The 24,316-nt window shown below is 39.3% G+C and overlaps 1 protein-coding gene across 8 annotated transcripts in view; it reads left to right on the top strand.

Moving 5' to 3' along the window:
* Macrod2 (mono-ADP ribosylhydrolase 2) overlaps positions 1-24,316 on the top strand; it is a 1,889,233-nt gene that overhangs the window by 1,353,125 nt on the left and 511,792 nt on the right. For all 8 annotated transcript variants that reach the window (XM_085696807.2, XM_085696806.2, XM_085696803.2 and 5 more), the window contains exon 8: positions 11,420-11,493. In XM_085696807.2, coding sequence (XP_085552933.2) covers positions 11,420-11,493 — 74 coding nt within the window. The remainder of the gene's footprint in view (positions 1-11,419; positions 11,494-24,316) is intronic.

Below are 24,316 nucleotides of genomic sequence, written 5' to 3'. Positions count from 1 at the left end.
CTAACCACTTGAATAGGTGCCATAGGCAACTGGGATTCAGATCTAGGTATCTGTAGATGTCTGTGTAAGAGTCAACAAACTTTGGTATTCTTCATTCAGTAAATGAAATCATCTAAGTTTAGTAACTGTATACAGACGTACTATCTCCAAATATAACCTGTTATGGAGACAGAGCATAGAAAATGCTGAATACTTAAAATCTTATTCTTAGAGGTCCAGATTTTATGTTTAACACTTTATATTTAATTAATCTCCTATTAATTATCCCCATTCTCATTACTATAGCATTTCTAACTTCTGTTGAATGGAAACAATAGGTGATATATGATTATGAGAAGGACCAAACATTGTAGATCACTCCTTCAACAACTTCCTGGGGTTTTAAAACTTTTCATAAAGAGACTGTAAGTCCATTAACTCCAATTCTAATTCTCACTTTACCTTGTGTCCTAAGAATACCCTTTCTTATACTACATTCTCTTATTAATATAAGATTAGGAGTTTTATTCATTTTAGCCTCTAAATTTATTCTTTTCTGTAATCAGAAAAATCATCAAACTCAAAAGATACATTAATTGGAGTACACTGGGCCACAGCTCAAACAAATATACTTATTATATATACATATATATATATGTATATATACATATATATGTAAAGTTACATTAGCCATTATCCTCTTATCTAGCCTACTAATAATACATTTTCTTTTTTCTCAATAATTCATGTCGAAGAAGATATATGACCCATTTTACCTTAGCCCTAAAAGAATTCATTTCCACATTAGTAGAAACATGAATACCTTTGACTTAAGGAGAATTAGAATGAGTTTAGGGACTCGATGTTTAATATGTTACAGTCTCTTGCATTGTTTTTTTTCTCTCATAGCAGAATACACTGTTATAATAAATACTATAGAAACAATCATTATCCTAGAACAGCTCACAACCCCCACTCCCTAGAAATCGCCACCTTAAATCTTGTAGTGAAAGCATACCTTCTTTAACCACACTATGCTTATTAATATGAGAATCACATTCCCTATTTTGGATCAACTTACACAACTATTTAAAAATTGTCATTAACACTATATATTTGATACCTCTCTCCATCCATCACAATTACCGCTCAAATATAAGATACATGTCTGATGACAGAATTAGATTGATACAGTAAATAATTACAGTTTGAACACCCTTGTTTATAAAAGTGTAACTAGAGCCCTGACTTGAAAATTAAAAGATTTCTGTTCTGCCACATCCTACAATAAGGTCAGTTAATTAAGGTATTAGGGTCATATATTCCAAAATGTCAGTTTGTATCATCGTTATATTAATAGAACCTCTGGTTTGTGCTACCATAACAGCCCCATTTTTTTATTGATTTTGTTGAGCTCTACATTTTTCTCTGTTTCCCTTCCTGGCTCCCCTCACCTTCAACCCTCTCCTAAGGTCCCCATGCTACCAATTTTCTCAGGAGATCTTTTCTTTTTCTACTTGCCATGTAGATTTCCCATGTCTTCTTAAGGTCCTCATTGTTGTTTAGGTTCTCTGGAATTGTGATTTGTAGGCTGGTTTTCTTTGCTTTATGTTTAAAACCCACTTATGAGTGAGTTTATGTGATAATTGTCTTTCTGGGTCTGGGTTACCTCACTCAAAATGATGTTTTCTAGTGCCATCCTTTTTCCTGCAAAATTCAAGATGTCATTTTTTTCTGCTGTGTAGTACTCCATTGTATAAATGTACCACATTTTCCTTATCTATTTTTCAGTCGAGGGGCATTTAGATTGTTTCCAGGTTCTGTCTATGACAAACAATGCTGCTATGAACATATTTGAGCACATACCCTTGTGGTACGATTGAGCATCTTTTGGATATATACCCCTAAGTGGTATTACTGGGTCTTGAGGGAGGTTGTTTCCTAATTTTCTGAGAAATTGCCACACTGACATCCAAGTGAGTTGGACCAGCTTTTATTCCCACCAGCAATGCAGGAGTGTTTCCTTTACCCCACAACCTCTTCAGCATAAGTTGTCATCAGTGTTTTTGATCTTGGCCATTCTTACAGGTATAAAATGGAATCTCAGAGTTGTTTGGATTTGCATTTCTGATGACTAAGGATGTTGAATATTTCCTTAAGTGTCTTTCAGCCATTTTGGATTACTCTGTTGAGATTTCTCTGTTTAGGTCTGTACTCCATTTTTTTTATTGGATTATTTGTTGTTTTGATGACCAATATTGAGTTCTTTGTATATTTTGGAGACAAGACATCTGCCTGATGTGGGGTTAGTGAAAATCTTTTCCCATTCTGTAGGTTGTCATTTTGTCTTGTTGACCATGTCCTTTGCTTTACAGAAGCTTTTAAGTTTCAGGAGGTCCCATTTATTAATTGTTTCTCTCAGTGTCTGTTTTGTTGGGATTATATTTAGGAAGTGGTCTCCTGTGCCAATGCATTCAAGTGTACTTCCCACTTTTTTTCTGTAAGGTTCAGTATGATTGACTTTATGTTGAGGTCTTTGATCCATTTGGACTTGAGTTTTGTGCATGGTAATAGATATAGGTCTATTTTCATTCTTCTACATGTTGATATCCAGCTATGCCATCACCATTTGTTAAATATGTTTTCTTTTTTCCATTTAATATTTTTTGCTTCTTTGTCAAAAGCCAGGTGTTCGTAGGTGTGTGGATTGATATTTGTGTCTTCTATTCAGTTTCATGGTCCTTCTGTCTGTTCTTATGCCAATACCAGGCTGTTTTCAGTACTGTAGCTCTGTAGGAGAGTTTGAAGTCAGGGATTTTGATGCTTCTTTTCCATATGAAATTGAGTGCCATTCTTTTGAGATCTGTGAAAAATTTTGCTACAATTTTGATGGGTATTGCATTGAATCTGTAGATTGCATTTGGTAAGATTGCCATTTTTACTATGTTAATTCTACTTACCCAAGAGCACGGGATATCTTTCCACTTTCTGGTATCTTCTTCAATTTTTTTTTTTCTTCAAAGATTTAAAGTTCTTGTTATACAAATCTTCCACTTGTTTGGGTAGTGTTACTCCGAGATATTTTATGTTATTTGTGGCTATTGTGAAGGGTGATGTTTCTCTGATTTCTTTCTCAGTCCTTTTATCATCTGTGTACAGGAGGGCTACTGATTTTTTGAGTTAATCTTGTATCCTGCTACATTACTGAAAGTGTTTATGAGTTGTAGAAATTCCTTGGTAGAATTTTTTGGGTTACTTATGTAAGTTAACATATAATCAGCAAACAGTGAGAGTTTGACTCCTTCTTTTCCTATTTGTATTCTCTTGATCTTCTTTTGGTATCTTACTGCTCTAGCTAGGACCTCAAGAACTATATTGAATAGATATGGAGAGAGTCAGCCACTTTTTTTCCTCAGGATCTTTGACCACCACATTCAGCTCTCACAACCAACATGAATCAGGTTAGAAATAAGTGTATTAGGAACCATTACAATTCTTATTCATAAACCTAGCCCACACTCAGCAGAAGAGTCAGTCAGACAACAGTATTATTATTTGTGTAATAGTCAAGATAATTAGTTCCTACATTCAGAACAATGAATATTCAAAATAATATTTGTGATTTTATTAATATTGTGACATTAATTTTTTTGATGAAGAGGGGGCCTTTCTCCCTCCATTCCACTTCTGAATAACAAAGGCTGTAGAAAGTATTTCCTTAATGACAAAATTATTGCTTTTATTAGGACAAAAATTCATACCTATTACTGTTTTATCCCAATATTATTATGTACTGACTATTCTCCAGTTTTCACCTCTTCAATTTCATCCATCCTAATTGGCAATTGAAAAAGTATGAACTCAAATATAAAATTTCTAGCCTACCTCTTTGTTGCTCACATAAAATAGTAGCCAAAATCACATCATGTCCTGGGTCCTGATGAACTTTGGTGTGCCAGAGACAAACTATTGGCGATCCTTCTAGTCATTTTGTCCTCATGAGTTTAGATGCCTAATCTTTGGGTGTCAAACACCCAGGACAACTTTAGCAGTCTGAAAGAGAAAGTAATCATTTTTCAATTTAAGTTTTTTGTTTAACTTTTCAACAAACTTGGACAAAACAATTGGATTTTTAAAGTAGGTCTTTGTGAAGACTCCAGCTTTAGGTATTTAAAAGCTTGATAAACTCAGCCAAAAATATAAATACTTTAATAAACCATAAACTCATATCTTTAAAACCAGTTCTGGTTATATTAGTCAAAGCAGAACATCTGTGTCAGTTAAATGACACGTACACATTTACACACACACACACACACACAAAATCACACACATTCACACATATGTATATACATACATCTGCATGTATACACTCACATGTTTATATCCACAAACACTAAATAAACAATTAATTGTACATAAACCTTCAGAGCACCTTCGTTTTAAACTGAGAGCCAGTTTTTGATTTTGTATCAGTGTACTGAATTTGGATGTTGGGAACTTTAACAACCTTTAGACATTTTATTTTTTCCTTCTTTAATATCATGAGACATAGTAGTGTTACCAACAAATTGGCTAATCTATTACAAAGGTCAAGTTTAAATTACATTTATGACACAGAGTAACAAATTAAGATACACTTTCAAGGTTAAACTAAAAGACTACTGTTTGTTATTGATTTAAGGTAGTCTTTTTTGCTGGTAAGATTTTTTTAAAAGTCTTTTCTGCATATATTTTGGTCTCAGCAGAGTATGAAAATCATAAAATATTATATATCAGCAAGAGATAGCTTTAATATAAGGAGTTTAACTGTCTTGTATGAGAAAAGAAGTTAAAGTATACAAGAAAACAAAAAAAAATTCTTTGTTAACCCTGCAATTGTAGTTGACATCTGTCTCCCTGAAGAACTGGTGGGCATTTTTTCCCTCAGGAGAATCAATGGGAGAGGAATGAGCAGAGAAAGACTGAGTGGAAAAGACTGAAAGGGGAAGGAGGAGAAGGGACAGAGTATGGAATCTTCTGATGGTAGGCTGGACCCAGAAATTTGTAGAGACTGTAACATAATTGGCCAAGAGGTGCAATGGAACTCTGGCTCAGAATGTCATGAGGAAAGAGCGCTATTGTCCCAGGGATCGAATAAAGGACTGTTGTTTACAAAACAAAACAAAAACAACAAACGAATAGAACAACCTACTTCTCAGATTCTGAGGATTGAATACATTCCAGAAGTAGTGGAGGGCCGCAGAGATGTATCATCCACCCATAGATGATGGGGCTCAGGTTTGTCTGCAAGGGATCTGGGCAGTCTTACCTGGGCCAAGCTAAAGAACAGGGGAACTCTGGCCCCCTAAAGTGAGACCCAGTTTCCCTCTGGAGTCACCTTGGTTGTTGATTCCAAACATCCAGCATGCTGTTAAGTTGATCTCAAAGGAAGACTCAGATTGAAACTTGGCCACACACAGGTTCCTCTGTCACGGGAAAGACTTACTGTCCCATAGAAGCAAAAGCCCGATCAATTAGAAGTTTCTCAGAACAGGATGTCTGACTTCATGATACCAGACACATATACTTCCCTACCACTCTGGGGAGCCACAGTGATAAGTGACCTGCATCATAAAATCTGGCAGGCACAGGAATGGTGGCTGTAAGTGGTGAGCATACAAATGCTAGCGACCTGGAGATCAGAAAGTCCAGCACAGAGGTGTGGTGGAGTGGGCAATAAGGTGGGTGGCCTTGACATTGTGAGTTGGGTGAGAAGTGACAGCTGTGAATGAAACACCCACACCTACTACCCCCCGACACACACACACACACACACACAGCCTTTTGTGTTGCTTCCATCCAAATTATAAAAGTGTCAGACTAGAACCACTGGGACTATGTGTGATGTGTGCTTCCCAGAGAACAGCAGGGGTAGGTTTCTCCCTACAGGGCAAAGCCACTGTTCTTTGTCTGTTCAAAGGCCCTAGCATGAGCCCACCATGGTAGGCTGGATGGGGGTGAAGGCTCAATGATATTCTCTTCCCCCCTTCATCACAATCACCCATTGTTGAAATAACCAGGCTAGCTAAGGATAAAACAATTATATTTTATTTACTCTAAGTGGAAAACTCATGAAATAGGAGACAAGAATTCCAAGCACAGCAATGTCCCATGGGAAAAGGCACAGAGAGCAAGCTCCTGGAGGTCCCAGAGAAGCCACGCTTTAACTAAGATCCACCTCTTAAAGATGAGTGGCTAACAAGGTTCCCCATCAACCCATTTTGTCCCAAGAGCCTCTAGAAACTTGGCATTTATCTGCCTTTCCTCCTGCCTTACCCCTCACAACACCCACCCCATCCCACCCCCTGCTCCATTTGAATCAGGCTGTGTTCTGGCTTCCTTGAGAATGGTATGGAGGAGCCAGGCACTGTGTGGAGGGGAGGCGAAGTGTTACCACCTTAAGAACTCTCAAGAAAGAAGATATTTACATGGCATACCCTTTTCCCTGGAGGAAGGAAACCTGGGAGAGAATGAAAACACAGAAAGAATAGAGACTCCTTACTTCCTCAGGAAGACAGAGAAAGGGAGCAAGGTAGAAGACAGAGAGTTAAAGCTTAGAGACTTCATTTTACCCAAAGAAATCTTAGCCAAAGTGTAGCCACTGGAGTTTAAGTAAATGAATGCTTTTACAGACTTGGGGGTAGGGGTTTACATTTATGGGTTAAGGACTTAAGGCAAACCAAACAAAACAAAAAGAAGCCGGGAATAGTGATTAGAGAAAAGACAAAGAAAGTGAACGCTTACCCCACTGTAGATTGTGGTCCACCTTTGTCCTCCACAGAAGCTTCTTTAACCTTCTTAGGTGAGCAACCTGACGGCGTGGGTGAGGCTAGTGCAGCTAGCTAAAAGAGAATATAGCAAAACACAGAAACAAAGAAAAGTCATTGGGCCATTACGATGACTTAATGGGTACAGGTACTTGAAGTCAAGCCTGATAATTCAAGTTCAAGCTCCTAAGCCCACATGCTGGAGACAAGTGACTCCTGCAAGTTGTCCTCTGACATGTAACATACATGCGCATGTAACATACATACATACTCACACATGAATGGAAACAGAGACAGAAACAAAGAAACAGACACACTGACAGAGACAAACAGAAAGAAATTATTGAAGTACAATATCTAAAGTCAGTAGTCAAGTTCATAGAGGGACTATCATGACTTAGAAGGGTTGGAAGTCTTTTGTAGTAGTTGAATAGGAAGTTACTTACTTCTTATTTTCTTGGCCATTTGCTCAGGGTCAATATTTGAATAGATGGCTTGGTATCTTACTTTCACCTCGAGTAATAAAGTTTATAGCCTAGGTTGTTTTTCTTGAGACTGGCCATTTGTACATGGGCTACAGCTCCTTAGAAGTCATGCTACAGAGGAATGCAGAATATATCCTAAGTCATCATGATCTGAGCACCAAATAGTCTGGCCTACTAGTTAAAGTATGGGGATTTTGTTAATAATTTATCATCTTTTATCTTTACACAAATTACATAACCATGTAAGGAAACACAGTAAAAAGCACCCAGTAAAGTTCTATTTAAACAAGTAGCAATATAACGAGAGATGAGCCTTAAGGAGCAGAAAGGAGCCAGAGCATCCAGAAGTGTTGACGCTGATTGATGGGGACTAGCATGAGTAGAGAGGAGACATCAAATGCTTACAAAGAGGCATGGCTAAGAAAGCAGCCGAGAAAGCTAAATAGGAAACAGGCTTTGGGCATTTCACTCCATAACCTTAGATTGAAAATGTTACATCGAGGTCCAGTGTGTGACCTAAGAAGAAGGCATCTGGAATGGAGGACGTTGAATTTGAAGATGAACAGGTCAAGTACATGACAACTGGGTATTCGGTGGGTCACAGCCTTGGGTGTTGACATCAGTCAGGGATGCAGAGACCCCTGAGATCATGATGAAAACCATAACTCTGTGCCAGAGGCTTTGATGTATGTGAGAGAGTGACCAAGAGGTCAGGGATAATTGAGAACTTACCGTGGTTGCTATGGTTCTGTAAGAACTTGTCTAATTTCATCTGTGGGGAATTATGTCTTCTAAACGTGAGCATTAATACAGATGGCCATTGCAATTGAGTGTGATGACAGTATTTATTAGATATCCGTACCCTTATAATTTTATCTTTTGAGTAATTACTAAATATACCTTGAAGTTGGAGAAGAATTTCTTGAGAAGAGAATAAGCAGAGAAAAATAAAACAAGTCTGTAAGGGGCACCCAAGGCCACTAGAAGGGTAACACAGACAAAAGTGCTTATGCCACTGCTTAGCTGTTTAGACTCAGAGGAAGGCACTGCCATAGCCAGCAAGCCATAAGGAAGACAGGTTGTAGTTTTGTGCTGGATTACAATGAGGAAAGTATGGCTACAGATGCTAGTGCTCCACTCAGGGAAAGGAGGACTGAACAAGGCCTCTGACTAACTCCATAGTGGCAAATCTACAGCCTACTTCCCTTTCGAAGCCCCATGAACTCACCCTGTTTTTTTTTTTTAATCTCACTTTACTTACCCTATCTCCTCCATTAGTCCCTTGACATTGGCTGTTTAGTTCTTAGGACAATGTTTCTTCAATGGCTACTTTGAGTGTCCATCCTCCAAACTTCTGTCATTTTCTGCCGAGTCCATTCATCTGTGTTTTCCCACCCTACTCTGTTCATTTTGCTGTGTTGTGGTTACCTAGTTACTCATTTATTTCCTTCCCTAAACGTTGGGCTTTTATTGGAGATGGTGTTGTTAAAAGGTATCTAGAAAACAACTCATTTTTGGTTCAAGGATAGTTTGTTTAATAGAATAACTATTTTTAATTAGCAACTTCTTTTATTTTAATTTTAAAAGTCTTATATTACAAAGCATTCATTTAAAGAAAATAAACTCTAAATGTTACACAGGGATTTACAAGTACTCGGAACATGGTGACATTTTTCATATTACAGAGGTTTCCACTTTTTATAAATTAAAGTACATGGATCTTGGTCCTCTGTCAATAGCCCCCATCTTCCTAACGTAATTTCTAGCAAAGCCTGCAGAAAACCTAATCAGAAAAGCAATATTTGTTTACAAATGCTTGCAAATGAGGGCACTGAAGTGGTTGCTCATCTTTCCCACCAATTCTCTGAAGGCTTCCAAGATCGAGATGTCAGCATAAACACTGCCATGTGTATCTGCCACCAGAGAAATTCTCCACATAGCAACACCTCTCTTTCTTTGCCAAGTCAGAAAGTGCACAAGAGACCCTGAATAGAAGGCATCCAACACACAATCTAGCAATTGATGCTGAAACCGGACAAGGTAGAATGGAAGAATAGAAGGCATCTCACAGACAATGTTGTGGTCGATGCCGAAACTGGCTAAGGTTGACTGTAGGAAGAAAGTTAGATGTAAGAACTTGGGAATGACAAGCATTTTATTGGCATATCTAAGGAAAAAAAAGGAACCTGAGAAGTATTGGTCATACAGAAGAGGCCACAAAAGAAGGTGGTGTGGGATTCCCCTTTGTATGTTGTGAATACAATTGGTTAATTAATAAGGAAAACTGGCTTGGCCTGAAAGAGCAAAAGAATAGAGGTAAGCAGGGAAAACTAAACAGAATGCTGGGAGAAAGGAGGTGGAGTCAGAGAGAAGCCATGGAGCCCCTGAAGACAGACGCTGGAATTTTAGCTGGTAAACCACAGCTATGTGGTGATACACAGATTAATAGAAATGGGTTAAATTAATATGTAAGTGTTAGTTAGTAAGAAGTTATAGCTAATGGGCCAAGCAGGGATTTAATTAATACAGTTTCTGTGTTGTTAGTTTTGGGCTGAGCAGCTGGGAACCAACAAGCGGCCTTCTACTACAAGAAGGTGCATTGGGAAGTTCAGAAGGAGAAACTGATGGTAGTGGGATTGAGAAAAGACAGTAGCTTTGGGAGGAGCACTTTGGGTACAGAGTATCTTAAGGTATCATTAAAGTACTCTGGGGACAGTGATGATTGTGAAACTTTATAAACAGTAAACCACTCCATTGTGAACTTGCAGATAATATTTAAACAATGGAAAACAGAGAAAAATGAGAGATATAGGGCCATGGAAATCCAGAAAGCTAGAGCTAATGGGAAAGAAAATGATACTTGGTGATTAAGTAACCAGCATAGAACTTAAAAAGCGTTTCAATAATATATAGTCCCTCCTGTCTCCTCCTCAACAACATCAGAGAAATTCGAGTTTGCAGGTTACACCATCTACTTCTGTTGAACTATGCAATAGTTCTGGTGGTCTCGGGATACATTCACGTCACATTAGCTAAACAATCATGCTGGTGTGCATTTGACGTTACAAACATGTGTGTTCATGCTGAGATGACACAAAACTCAGTGACTTCCAATGCTGTGGTAAAATCAAACCACACCAGAAGGTCAGTTTAGTTGACGTGATTTTCATCCCAGACATTATCTGTACTGCTGGAATCACCAAGGAGAGCTGGAATCACCATCATTGACTACTGATAAGAGATTGCTGCCATATGTATAGCTATGGCATGTTAGCTTCCTTACTTTGTAGCAGTTCCCTGATAGAACATTGAGCTAATGATTCCACATCAACCACATGTTTTCGCTGAGCCACATTTACTGGGATTTAAAGCTGAAGAGGCATAGCAAACACAAAACAAACTCAATGATTTTGGAGGTTACTTTTTGTTTGTTTGTTTTCTTGTCTCATGATGCTTCACCTGGGCATTATTTTCTTTTTTTTTTCCCTTTATACTACAAGTCGTTCATTTATATATTAAGGTGTCCAGTTTTGTAGTTTGTGGGATTTCTCTGGTTACCAATGTGTGTCTCTGTGTCCTTATGTTTCTTGTTTGTTTGTTTTTTTAATTTGGCTCTTTGTTTTTCTCTTCATTTGTTTTTTTCTATTCAGGTTTATGTTTACATTGTCTTATTTTATTAGACATTTTTTAGATGCCTGTTTGTTTTCAAATGTGAGAAAAAGAGAAAGAAAGGATGTGGAATAGGGTGAGTGGCGTGGATCTCGGAGTGGGGGAATGTAATTAGTATACATTGTAAAAAGTTGTAAAAAAAAAGTCTATTTTCAATGACAAAAAAAAACTGAGGCAAAGAGTAAACTGAGCACTATTGAGAAGAATAAAGTACATTATAAGCTATTAAGTATATATGAATGCTGTTGATATCTTTATTAAATCCTTCTTTTTTTGGAACTGGTACAGAGCTAGTCTTATACCATGTTATTGATCGAAGATTCTATATTCATGTAAAATTTTTCACCACCGGCCTTATTTTACTTGCCTATTGAATGGAACACTATGTAAAATAAGATCAACACATTCTTAAGCCTTGGATGACTTCTGTATCCCTTCCTTGTTTTATTTATTGGTTTCCTTATGCTCTTCATTTAGGTTTTCCAAATGAGCCTGCTGCAATCATTGCCCTAGATACGATCAAGGAATGGCTGGCCAAGAATCACCAGGAGGTAAGAGAACCAACATAAGAAAGATTCCCGGCAATGTGACTTGATACTATGTTAAAACGCCAGTGGGTAAGCCTCATCAGTATCAACCAGACCTGGTCCTTATGTCATTGATATCCGACTTTTCTTCATTTCGGGTTACATAGGATTAAATATTTTCACCTAACCATTTGGCTGAGGTAGATGTGACGACAGGTTTGGTGGAGAAGATGAGCTGGGAGTGCAGATTCCTTGTGCCTTCTTCTTCTCTTTGCGTCTTCCAGGCAGTATGGTGTGTGTGAGCAGGAGTCTGGAATGGATTTCCTGATGATTCTGCATTCTTCCTGTACTGTTTTCTTTAGACAATCTGCTTTGTCTTTGTTGTCAGGGGACTGTGCCATAAACCAATGTCTGTTAACAGGCTTCATCTTTACTTATAACTAGGCCTTTTCCTGATATAACTTCTAGGTTTGGGGCTGCAATAGGACTACATCATTGTTAACTAGGATGCTATGTCCAGGATTGTTTTTTTCTTTTTTTAATGTGAAATTAAATGCTTTCATCTCATCTCCATTTCTACTCATTTAGTAAAGTCTATGGACTATGCTGGTACATGCTGAGTGATAAGCACAAGAATTACTCATTTAAATAAAGTAACGATACAACTGAAAGAGGAAGTCGTACACTCCAGGAGTTTGTCCATTCACTCTCAAAGCAGCAAAGGGGTTTCAGGCGAGGCCTTGTGTGCTTTCCTCTGATGTTATGATTTTCCTCATTAGATAGCAATTAAATTATTAATTTTTGCTTTCAATCATGATTATGAATTTAGCTTTCTCTCTGGGAAGGAGACAGACTATTTGGAAATGGGTGAGTATGGAAATGGACTATTTCCATATTTTCCTATTGAGAACCAGCTTTGTTCTTCTGCGTGTGTAATGAAACAGCGGTGTCATCTTCCATTTACTGCAATTTCAACATTCCATAGCCAGATAAAAATATCCTTAACCTCTAGTTGATGTAAAAATCATATGGCCAGATATGTACAGTCTGCAGTCTGTTCCTCCGTCTCTACAAATATGAAATGTGTGTGGACTATGACATCAATTTCGATGATACTTGCCTCAACAAGGGAAAGTAAAACAAGAGAATAATACATTCAACTCATAAACATGTCTTATCTCTACAACAATCTTTTGGGGGCATTTGGGATAGTTACTGCCATGATCTCCCTTTTCTAGCAACAAAAAGTTAGATAAGATACTCAAGTGTCGGAAGTCACAGGGATCAGTCTCTCACCTCAGGTCTTACAGCCATTCCTTACTTCAATATCATTGAAGCCAGAGAAAGAAGTTGTGTTCCTTTGAACTCACTTATCGTCTACATATGTCTTTGTCATAGAAAATGTTCCTTACAATGATGCCTTTTAATTTGCAGAAAAAAAAATAACATGCCCTGTTACTTTCCTTTCTGTTGAATGATCACTCTAGAATATAGAAACTGAAGAAATTCAGATTTGTCATCTTGACCTATGGTTACAAGTGCCATAAACACCTCCCATTGAGAACCTGATGATGAAGAGAAAAACATACTACTGATGTATGCAGTTCATTGACAAATTATAGTGACATATTAATCCAAGCTAGACTGTTTAAAGAGTTATTTTCTAAAAATAATTTTTTAGTGCCTCCTATTGACTTCTCTTGCCTAGTCTCTCTTTGAGCCTATTGTAGTCAGACTTTCCTAACCCACCAGCCTACAAATAATGACACAGAGAAATCTTATTCATTGTGAAAACTTGGCCTTAGCTTAGTATTGTTCTCAACTAGCTCTTATAACTCAAATTAACCTGTTTTTATTGATCTACATTCTGCCATGTGGCTTTTACCTCTATCCCATTCTGTATGTTGAATTTGTTCCATGTTTCATTGGTGTCTTTCAGCCCCTCTTCTCAGAGTTTCTCTCTCTCTTCCCAGAAGCTCTTCCTATTCTTGCCTGCCTAGCTATTGGCCATTCAGCTTTTTATTAAGCCAGTCAGAAAGCACCTTTGGCAGAGACACATCTCTACAATGTATAAAAAGATTATCTCACAAATGTCTGCCTTTTGATTTCATACCCTATTCTTGTATACATTTTAGACATTGTAGAACATTTAGGACATTTTGATTGTTTAACACATTAGTCATGGCACGATTAAATATATCTTGTGCTGGTTAACTTTTAAGACTTCTTTGTTTAAATATAAACTAAAAAATGTCAGCTAATTAATTTGGATACATTAGATTTTACTGTATAAAAAATTATAAGTAGACCTCTGCATATATGTGACAGTTGTGTAGCTTGGTCTTCTTATGGTACTCCTAACAATGGCAGCAAGGGCTGTTGTTTCTGACTTCTTTGCTGGCTTTTGGAACCATATTCTTCATACTGGTCAATGTTGCTCAGACTTAATAAAAGGCAAGGAGCTTAGTCTTACTTCAGCTTGATAAGCCATGTTTTGTTGATATCCATGGGAGGCCTGCCCTCCCCCCCCCCACCAATAGGAAGGAGAAGTGGATGGGGGTGGGACATTTCTAGAGGGGAGGTGGTGGAAAGGAACTGGAAGGAGAGGAGGGTGGAGAAACTGCAGTAGGAGTGTAAAATAAATAAGTATTTAGAAAATAAATTATAAGTGATGATAGATAAATGCTATGCAAAGTGCTTATTTAATACTATTTTGATTTGTTTGCTCTGCTTAACCAAACAAACTAGGTTAAAGATCTGTGAATGAACATTGCTTCTGATTCACTTGTCTTTTGTTGCAGTGTTGTTTTGACATCTTGATTGTTTCAGTGAGTGTTTCACTAATTCATTCACTTGATAAATATTTACTGAAATCCACTAAAGCAACATGCACATTTCTTCCAGGGACAAAGCACTAAAACAAATAATCCCTGTCCTTTGATATTCATAGTCTGTGAAGAGAGAAACAAATTGAGTAAATAAAGTAAGAAGACAGCCCAAAGAATTCTTTACACAGTCAAGCTTCATAACTACATAATGGGTTATGAGGTGATGTGCTTTCAGAAGCCACCAAGACTGTTCTGAGGCTAGAATCTTGGCAGAAAGATTTTTATAATGAGAAAGAATGATCTAAGCTACACAGAACTCTTGAGGTAAAACATTCCACAAGGAGGGAACAAGAAGACAAAAGCAGAGCAAGGCAAGAGAGAGTTGCTGCCAAGGGGGTAAGGGGTATGATGATTGTTGATGGAAGAAAGGCAAGAGACAAATTTGGAGACTGGTAGAAGTTGAATAATAGGCACCGTGGTTGACAGAGAGGCTTTACCATACTTCTAGTTTAGTATTCCTGCAGAGTTTGGGGTAAGGAAGGAACATGACCTGTAAGCAGTAAATGTTACTGCTTTTTGGAAACTGTCCTTTAGAAATATCAGAGAAGTATGGGTAGGGAGGCCAACCAAGAGACCCTTGCAGCAAATTCAGATAAAACACGAGGAGTTTTGAATGGCAGTGATAGGATAAAAGGAAGTAACAAGGATGGGCTTCAACATGTTAAAGATTTTGAAAGTTGTTTTTAGTGAGTTGCCTAGCTTATTCCACAATTAAAAACACCCCCCAATGTTAGTGTTATAAAGTGGGAATGTTTATTTGTTGTTCACATTATTTGCATTTCTTGAGTGTCAGAGGACACTGGATTCACCAGGAACCTAGGCTGACAGAAATGTCACCTCAACATACAAAATACATAAACAAAGAAATTCTGCATGTAACTTTGCCTCATGTTTTATCTCAGTGAAAGGTATCCGATAGCTAAGGAATAATAAATAAAGTTCTTACATAATAGGAAGAGCTGAATATCAGCAAAATGGTGATGTCTATTGTAAAGGTGGCTTCAATATAGTGTCCAATATAGACCTGGACAAATACAGAAAAGTCGAGAATGAGAACTAAATATTTGGCCTATGCTCCCAAGTCAACTTTTTATATACTCACTGAGAAGAAGAGAAAAGTTATAAGGCATTTTTAAATGAAAGTATAAAGAAAGTAAGAATGACATTGCAGATAATTAACTACAAGCTTATTTTAGATATCCAACCAATTCTCCGATATAAAAGCCATTTATTCATGTCCGCAGCTCAATATAAAACAAGAGAGGCAGAGTGAAAGAGCAACATAGTGTCAGTCTGAGATAGCATGAAAGGAACACACCAGTTTAGGCAGAAGAGAAAAAAAGTCTTAGCCATTCAATATCAGACCTGGAGCAGGTTGGTAGGTGACCAGGATCTCAAACTACACACACAGTAAAAAGCATGGCAGTCCTTTTCGTCCTCATTCTGATATTTCCCCAGTTACTGTTACTTCATGATCATGTTGCCATCATTATTGTCGTCTACCTAGGTTATCACATGGCTCCATCATTATCCTATCTGTCCACTCACAGGTCAGTCAGTCAGCTTTGGATGAGGGAAGGCCAGCCTTGAGCTTAATGTTAAGGGAACATGTACTGGGACCTTTAGTTGATCAAATCACCAGTCGCTAGCAGCTGCCGTGGAAAAGCATTTCCATACAATGAGGGTCCCAACTGGAGTCCTTTGGTCCATGTTGTGATCCCATTGCCCATTAGCTTAGTTTTCTCCACATCTGACAGTGGAGGCACTGTCAATCATGCCAAAGGGAGCCTGGCTGAACAAACTGTACAATTGTGGATGAGATGAAGCAACATTTACAAAAGAAACAGAAAAACCAAAGCAAAAAACAAAACAAACAAACAGAAAACAACAACAAAGAACAAGAGGAGAGAATTAGTCACAGAAATGTAGTGAACTGAACTGAAAACTAGAAAACTTAAAGACCCAAAAGAAATTTTTTACTTCTAAGAGCTGAGTTACTGCAATGGGAAGACCAGCCAAATGCATTATCCCACAATACAGGACACAGTGAGGAGGCAAAGAAATAGAAAACATGATTGAAGTATTAGCATACAGAGTAAGAAACTAGAGGTCTCATCAGAGGTGGACAAGGGGTGTGAGCTATGCACTAGCATCTTCAGCTAAAACAAATGTTAGAACTTGCCAAGTCCAAACTGAAGGGAAAGTTATGAATTGACTATTTAAAAAAAAATTGACAGCAGGTAGAATAATAACCTTTCTGTAAGTGCTCGATTTTTCTCAAGGAGTCATTCTATTACAGAAATAGGAAAGTAAAATAAAGGGATATTATGGAAATGCGCAGTGGGACCAGGGCTCATACTTCTAACTCGAGGTGTCTGCTGTGGGGTATCATATACAGCTTCACGCATTCCTCATTTTTCTTGCACCTAAAAATATCATTTCATGTGAAATCATGATTTCTCCACTCCAACGCTCTGAGACATCCCCCACTCATATCTGGAAGTTATCTTAGGAAATGTTTGTACGGTACCTGCTCTATTGTTGGGCACCAGGGACTCATATGGCATTTGGCTATTGGTCTCTGCGGCAGTGTACCTAGTTGTAATTTTCCTATAGAAGCAGAACAGGATGTCTCTCACTTTAAAAGCTGCAAAGGGGCCAGATGCTCTAAGATAGTACCAATTTATTGGGGTCATATTCAATATTTCAAATTCCCCAAGGGAGCAGGCATGTTATAGCCTGCAGTGAATGTGTTAACTCTTCAAGAAACTCTTAGGAGACAAGGCATAAACAAGGTAGTCTAAGGGAAATCACTAGCTTTCCAGGGAATGGATACACTGACATCTTAAAGTTCTAATCAGATCTCGGTTGCACAGTGGAGGGAATCTGAGCCTCCATCAATTACAAAACAACAGAAAGGCAAATGCTTAGCATTCCAGGAAGTTCTTGTTAAAACTAACGGAAGGTACAGTCATTCAGCTGGGAGGTCATACTTCACCCGAGGCTAACCATAGGCTCATATATGCAAACTGCGGGATATGTAGTCTTTCTCTAGCTCGTCCATGGAGATTTCATGACTTGCTTCATCAGAATGCTACTTCTGCCCAGCAGACCTAGACCCTGTTCTGGAATGAGCCAGTCACTGAGGGAAGCCCCTGTTTCATTTAGTAAGTACACCTAGTCAGAGTTAAAAATGAATGACACAGGAGACATTCCACTTCTGCCTTTTTAAACTCAAAGTTGATTTTCTTCTATATTGGAGGAAGGTAGAAGCTTCACTATACCACATACTCACGTTGGGACCTCTTCCCAACACACATTTTTTTTAACTATGTATTTTACACAAACACATTGTGATTAAAAATGTTAAGTATCATTTCTATTTCATTTCAATGGTTCACTCTGTGCCTTGTGGGGGAAGTGCAACACCTGTGATATAGCTTTTTGTCACTTTTAGTAGCGTGTATACAGATGTGGCTCGATGAGCTGAGAGGCTGTGTAGAGGAAGCAGAATCAGCCTCATTTCTACCTGAGGTTTCAGATGTTGCCTGGTGTTACCCAAACTGCAGGGTCTCCCAGTGGCAGCTGGAAACCAAAATTGGTTTCAAGGTTATCATGAATAGCCTTTAGAAATAAAGACATTGGTCATGTGTGTGTTCGTGCGTGTACATGTGTGTGTGTGCACCTGCGTGTATGTATGTTTGCTATGCATGTGTGTGCTCCATGCAAAGTCACATGAAAACCAGAGGAGAGCATCAGTGGTCCTCCTCAATCACTCAATCACTCTCTACTGTACCTGGAGCTTATTGGGCATGTTGGCTGGCCAGCAAGCTCCAGCAACTCTTCCTCCTATCTCCACCTCCCCCACCGTGACTAGTACCAGAGCTGTGGGCATGTGCGCCCAACCCCTGACTTTAGATGACTGCTGAGAATTCAAATCTAGGCCCCCATAATTACACTGTAAGGACACACTCACTAAGATGTCGGTTGACATTGCATTGAAGTAGTGGCCCTGTTGCTTCCCTGTGCTTCCAAGCATTCAGATACCAAACAAGGGTTTATTAAGGAGTTGATTGCATTCCTCCATTTTGGGAAACACAATTTGGAATCTACAGAAGAAATGCTCATCGGCCTCCTGAACAGTCTGGATGCAGCTCTCATGCAAATTTGACAAGGTGGAGGACACAGCCACTGGTTTCCTCACCACAGATCACAGAGGGACTGTGACACTTGAGCTTCCGCTGCCAGGGCTATTTTTTCACCCTGCTTGGCAGAGGTCTCTGAACATATGCAGTGTTAAAAACTGTTTGTCACTTTTGTTTTGGAATCACATTGGAGATGGGGAGGCAGAAAGGAAGAGGGGAAGAGAAAGGGACAGAGGGAAGGAGAGAAGGTGGGAGGAAGGAAAGAAATAGTGTGGGACCTGCCTTACATGCCACTCACATGAAATGCCAGAGGATTTTTATGGTTCCCAGAAGGGGGTTTTAAATGAAACGTGAAATAATGTTTACATCAATGATTGGAAAATTATATCCTTCATGCTAAACTCCAACTCCTGTGGGTGATTGTTTACAAGAAATACAAAGTGCTTTCCTTCAGCTTTCTGAAACATGGGATGCGCCCAATAGACAGGGGCCGAGAAGGAATAAATGATGTATTCAGAATTTTCTTCTGGTAATGATTTTATTTTAGTATCAATGTCAGCCTTAGTTTTGAAGGGAATCTAAGATTGGAATCTGTCTGTTTAGAAAACTAAGTGCCATCTTTGAATTCTTTATATCCTGTGCAGGAATGCGGTTACGCTAGTAAGAATCAGAAACCGCATATGCTCCTCCAAAAATGTATCCCTGGACTTTCTCAAGAGGGTCGGGAGGTGGGAGCCATGATGCTCATCACCTATAACATGACTGAAGAAATTGATTCACAGGCTTTGAGGTGTGCCATGCTGCTTTTCCTCTGGAACAACTCTGATGACCTGAATATATCGTAGGCTTTTTATTCCTACTTCCCTCTCTCCCACCCTCCCCATTCTGTCCCTTCCTTCCTTCCTTCCTTCCTTCCTTCCTTCCTTCCTTCCTTCCTTCCTTCCTTCCTTCCTTCCTTTCTTTCTTCCTTCTTTCCTTCTTTCCTTCTTCTCCTTCCTCACATACACAACACTTCCCCCTCTCAGAATATCTTTTTTTGAAATTTTCCAAGTGCTTGATTGGCTGTCAAAGGCCAGTTTCCTCCTTTTGCCTTCTTAGTCTCAGTTCCACTTTTAGAGGTAAAGTCAAGCCTCAACGAATCTATTATCTCTTAGCAGGATGTTTCAGTACTTGCGGCTAACATATCGTGCCCTGTGCTGAAGCTTCCCAAGTGAAGAGAGCCCGAGCACTTCCACCCTCATGCTCCTTTATCATCTATACCACAGGCTATTCAAAGTCTTGGTGCTAGAAACTGAAACCTCTCCAAGGTGCTGCCATGCTCCATAGCGCTCATCAGCTCAGGAAGAGCCATACTTCATAGGCTAATGTAATTTAGGAGTCAGCTAGCCAACATGCCTTCATTGACTTCCATTAGAAACTCTGAGACACTGAGGTAAGACTGCCCACAGGCTCTTTCCACACTGTTCTTACTATGTGGGGAAGAACTTTTTGAGTCCTTATGTTTTTTCTTTCGGGGGTGGGGTGGGGTGGACTATATAGATTGCAACGCCTAGGAGGATTATATTGGATTATATTCATACAATGTTTTATCATCCTTTGTATATTAGCATACCCTGTTAATGCCCACCCTCATATATAAGGTGTATACATATATATATATATATATATATATATATATATATATATATATTTACATCTTCCCCTGTGGGTACTCTCTAACTCAGATTGATCTACCCATCATATTGACACAAAAAAGGAGCCTAAGGCATTACAGAGAGAACTCAGAAAAACAAGGTGTTCAGGAGGTGGGGTTATGTTTCAATAGGCAAGGGGGATTCTTATATAGGGATCTAAAAAGAGTTCTAAGAAATATATAAGAGGTACATAAAAAGTTATTCTTAAAGGAGGGAAAGCATTTTGTCCTATAGCCTTTGGTAGTATGCTGGTTGGTTTATTGTTGCTTATTTGTTAACTAGACACAAGCTATACTCATCTGTGAAGAAGGAACCTCAGTTTGGAAAACACCTCCATCAGACTAGCTGTGATCAAACCTATGGGACCTTATTTGTTTAATGATTGGTATGGAAGGGCTCTGTCTGTGGTGAATGGGATCATCCCTGGACAGGTGGTCCTGGATTGTAAAAGAAAGCAAACTGAACAAGTCATGGGGAGCAAGCCGGTAAGCAGTATTCTTTCATAGCTTCTGCTTTGGTCCCTACCTTGAGTTTCTGCCCTCAGTGATGGGCAGCTAGGATCTATAATATAGACTATTATATATTTATAAAAGACTCTTCAAGGAATCCATTTCTATAACTAGTTTTGCAAGTCCGGTAGTTCAAAGTAAAAGAGGTTCCTATTTCATACCATGATATGATCCTACTTCCAAGGCCAGTGATGAGTTTTCTAGGGTTGTCAAACTTAGGCAAAGAACTTCAAATAGGTTAGTTAGAATCTCTCGCTGGAATTTCTCTGCCACCGGGAGTTGGGAAAGGAGAATAGTGGGGAAGCTTAGAGTGTGGGGCATAAGAGGTGCCAGCTGCTATGTTCCCTGCCGTTTGGCTGGTGGCCTGCTTTGGGAAGATCATTTGCTGAAGATGCCACAGATTGTTGGACAGCTGGCAGAATTCTGGAGTCCATTCTGTTGCCTTGTGTAAAAAACATCAAAATTGGGGGTAAAATGAAGTATCTTATAGCAAAATTGAATGGTTAGTCACATTTACTTCTAGCAACCCAAGATAAAACTTAAGTTAGGGCGCAGAATTCAAAATTGATTAATGGATGAAGGTCATTTGTAGGGATTTTTTAAAGGACATTTTCTTTTTTTTTCCTTATTTATTTATTTGAAGAATTTCCACTTCCTCCCCTCCTCCCAATACCCTTCCGCTCCCCCCACTCCCTCTCCTCCTCCCTCACCATTCCCAAGAGCAGTCAGGGTTTCCTGCCCTGTAAGAAATCCAAGTTCCTCCCCGCTCCCTCCAGGTCCAGGAAGGTGAGCATCCAAACAGACCAGGATCCCAAAAAGCCAGTCCATGCAGACGAAACAAGGCCCAGTGCCATTGTCAATGGCTTCTCAGTCAGCCCCCATGCCAGTCACATTCAGAGAATCTGGTTTGGTCAAATGCTCTTTCAGTCCCAGTCCAGCTGGCCTTGGTGAGCTGTCATTCGATCAGTCCCCTTGTATCAGAGGGTGAATACACCCTTCGCGGTCCTGACTTCCTTTTTCATGTTCTCCTTCCTTCTGCTCTTCATTTGGACCTTGGGGGCTCAGTCCAGTGCTCCAATGTGGGTCTCTGTCTCTATCTCCATCCATCGTCAGATGAAGGTTCCCTCTGGTTCTGCTTTCCTTGCTCACGATCTCCCTCCCTCTGCTTCTCATTTGGACCTAGGGAGTTAAGTCCAGTGTTTCAATATGTGTCTCTGTCTCTATCTTCATCCTTCGCCATATGAAGGTTCTGTGGTGACATGCAAAATATTCATCAGTATGGTTTTGGGCCAAGGCCAGTTCAGGCACCCTCTCCTCTGCTGCCCAGGGAACAATCTGGGGACCTCTCCTTGAGCCTGGGAACCCCTCCAGAATCAAGTCTCTTGCAAACCCTAAAATGGCTCCCTTAGTTGAGATATAAACTTCCCTGCTCCCTTAACCATCCTTCCTCCCTCCCCCCCTCCCATTCCCCCAAGCCATCCCCAATTTTCCCCCTCTCCCCTCTCCCTAACCATCTCCCCTTACTTCCACTGCCCCCCCCCCCGTGCACTCAAGTTTGCCTGGCAAACTTGTCTACTTCTAATATCCAGGAGGGTAGCTATATGATTTTCTTCAGGTTCACCTTCTTATTTAGCTTCTCTAGGATCACGATGATAGACTCAAAGACCTTTAACTATGGCTAGAATCCACTTATGAGTGAGTACATACCATATTCCTCTTTTTGGGTCTGGGTTACCTCATTCAGTAAAGCGTTTTCTATTTCCATCCATTTGCATGCAAAATTCAAGATGTCATTGTTTTTTACCGCTGAGTAAAACTCTAATGTGGATATGTTCCACACCTTTTTTAACCATTCTTCTATTGAGGAGCACCTAGGTTGTTTCCATGTTCTGACTATTACAAATAGTGCAGCTATGAACATAGCTGAACAAATACTTTTGTAGTATGATAGGGCATCTCTTGGGTATATTCCCAAGAGTGGAATTGCTGGGTCCTGAGGGAGGTTGAATCCCAGTTTCCTGAGAAACCGCCACACTGATTTCCACAGTGGTCGCACAAGTTTGCATTCCCACCAACAATGGATGAGTGTTCCCCTCACTCCACATCCTCTCCAGCATAGGCTATCATTGGTGTTTTTGAGTTTAGCTATTCTGACAGGTGTAAGATGGTATCTCAAAGTGGTTTTGATTTGCATTTCCCTGATCGCTAAGGAGGTTGAGCATGACCTTAAGTGTCTTTTGGCCATTCGAAGTTCATCTGTTGTGAATACTCTGTTCAGTTCAGTACCCCATTTTTTAATTGGGTTAATTAGAGTTTTAGTGTCTAGTTTCTTGAGTTCTTTATATATTTTGGAGATCAGACCTTTGTCTGATGAGGGGTTGGTGAAGATCTTCTCCCAGTCTGAAGGTAGCCTTTTTGTCTTACTGACAGTGTCCTTTGCTTTACAGAAGCTTCTCAGTTTCAGGAGGTCCCATTTATTCATTGTTTCTCTTATTGTCTGTGCTACTGGGGTCCTACTTAGGAAGTGGTCTTCTGTGCCTATATCTTGTAGACTACTTCCCACTTTCTCTTCTATCTGGTTCAAAGTGGTCGGATTAATGTTAATGTCTTTAATCCATTTGGACTTGAGTTTTGTGCATGGTGATAGATATGGATCTACTTCCATTCTTCTACAGGTTGACATCCAGTTATGCCAGCACTGTTGGTTAAAGATGCTTTCCTTCTTCCATTATATACCTTTAGCTCCCTTGTCGAAAATTAGGTGTTCATAGGTTTGTGGGTTAATATCTGGGTCTTCTATTCGATTCCATAGGTCGACTTCTCTGTTCTTATGCCAATACCAAGCTGTTTTCAATACTGTAGCTCTGTAATAGAGTTTGAAGTCAGGGATGGTAATGCCTCCAGAAGTTCCTTTATTGTATAAGATTGTTTTGGCTATCCTGGGTTTTTTGTTTTTCCATATAAAGTTGATTATTGTTCTCTCAAGGTCTGTGAAGAAGTTTGATGGGATTTTGATGGGGATTGCATTGAATCTATAGATTGCTTTTGGTAGAATTGCCATTTTTACTATGTTGATTCTCCCAATCCAAGAGCAGGGGAGGTCTTTCCTTTTTCTGATATCCTCCTCAATTTCTTTCTTCAAAGACTTAAAGTTCTTGTCAAATAGGTCTTTCACTTCCTTGGTTAGAGTAACCCCAAGATATTTTATGCTATTTGTGGCTATCGTGAAAGGTGAAGTTTCTCTGATTTCCCTCCCTGCTTCTTTATCCTTTGTGTATAGGAGGGCAACCAATTTTTTGGAGTTGATCTTGTATCCTGCCACATTACTAAAGGTGTTTATCAGCTGTAGGAGTTCTTTGGTAGAGCTTTTGGGGTCGCTTGTGTACACTGTCATATATCGTCTGCAAATAACGAAAGTTTAAAGGACATTTTCAATAATGATTGACACATATTAATCAGAGAATCCCACAGGATTCATTGTGCTATTCTAGATAGTAATTCACCTATCACTTCTGTATCCTTTTGCCCTCCTTTCTCTCCCAACTAGTTTTTCTTCTCACTTCCTTCACTGTCCCTGACAGCCCTCCTCCAGTTTCACTTAACAACTAATT

Source organism: Myodes glareolus, chromosome 10 (assembly GCF_982192425.1).
Source record: "Myodes glareolus chromosome 10, mMyoGla1.1, whole genome shotgun sequence".
Taxonomy (NCBI): Eukaryota; Metazoa; Chordata; class Mammalia; order Rodentia; family Cricetidae; genus Myodes; species Myodes glareolus.
This window is presented reverse-complemented; position numbering and strand designations above follow the sequence as displayed.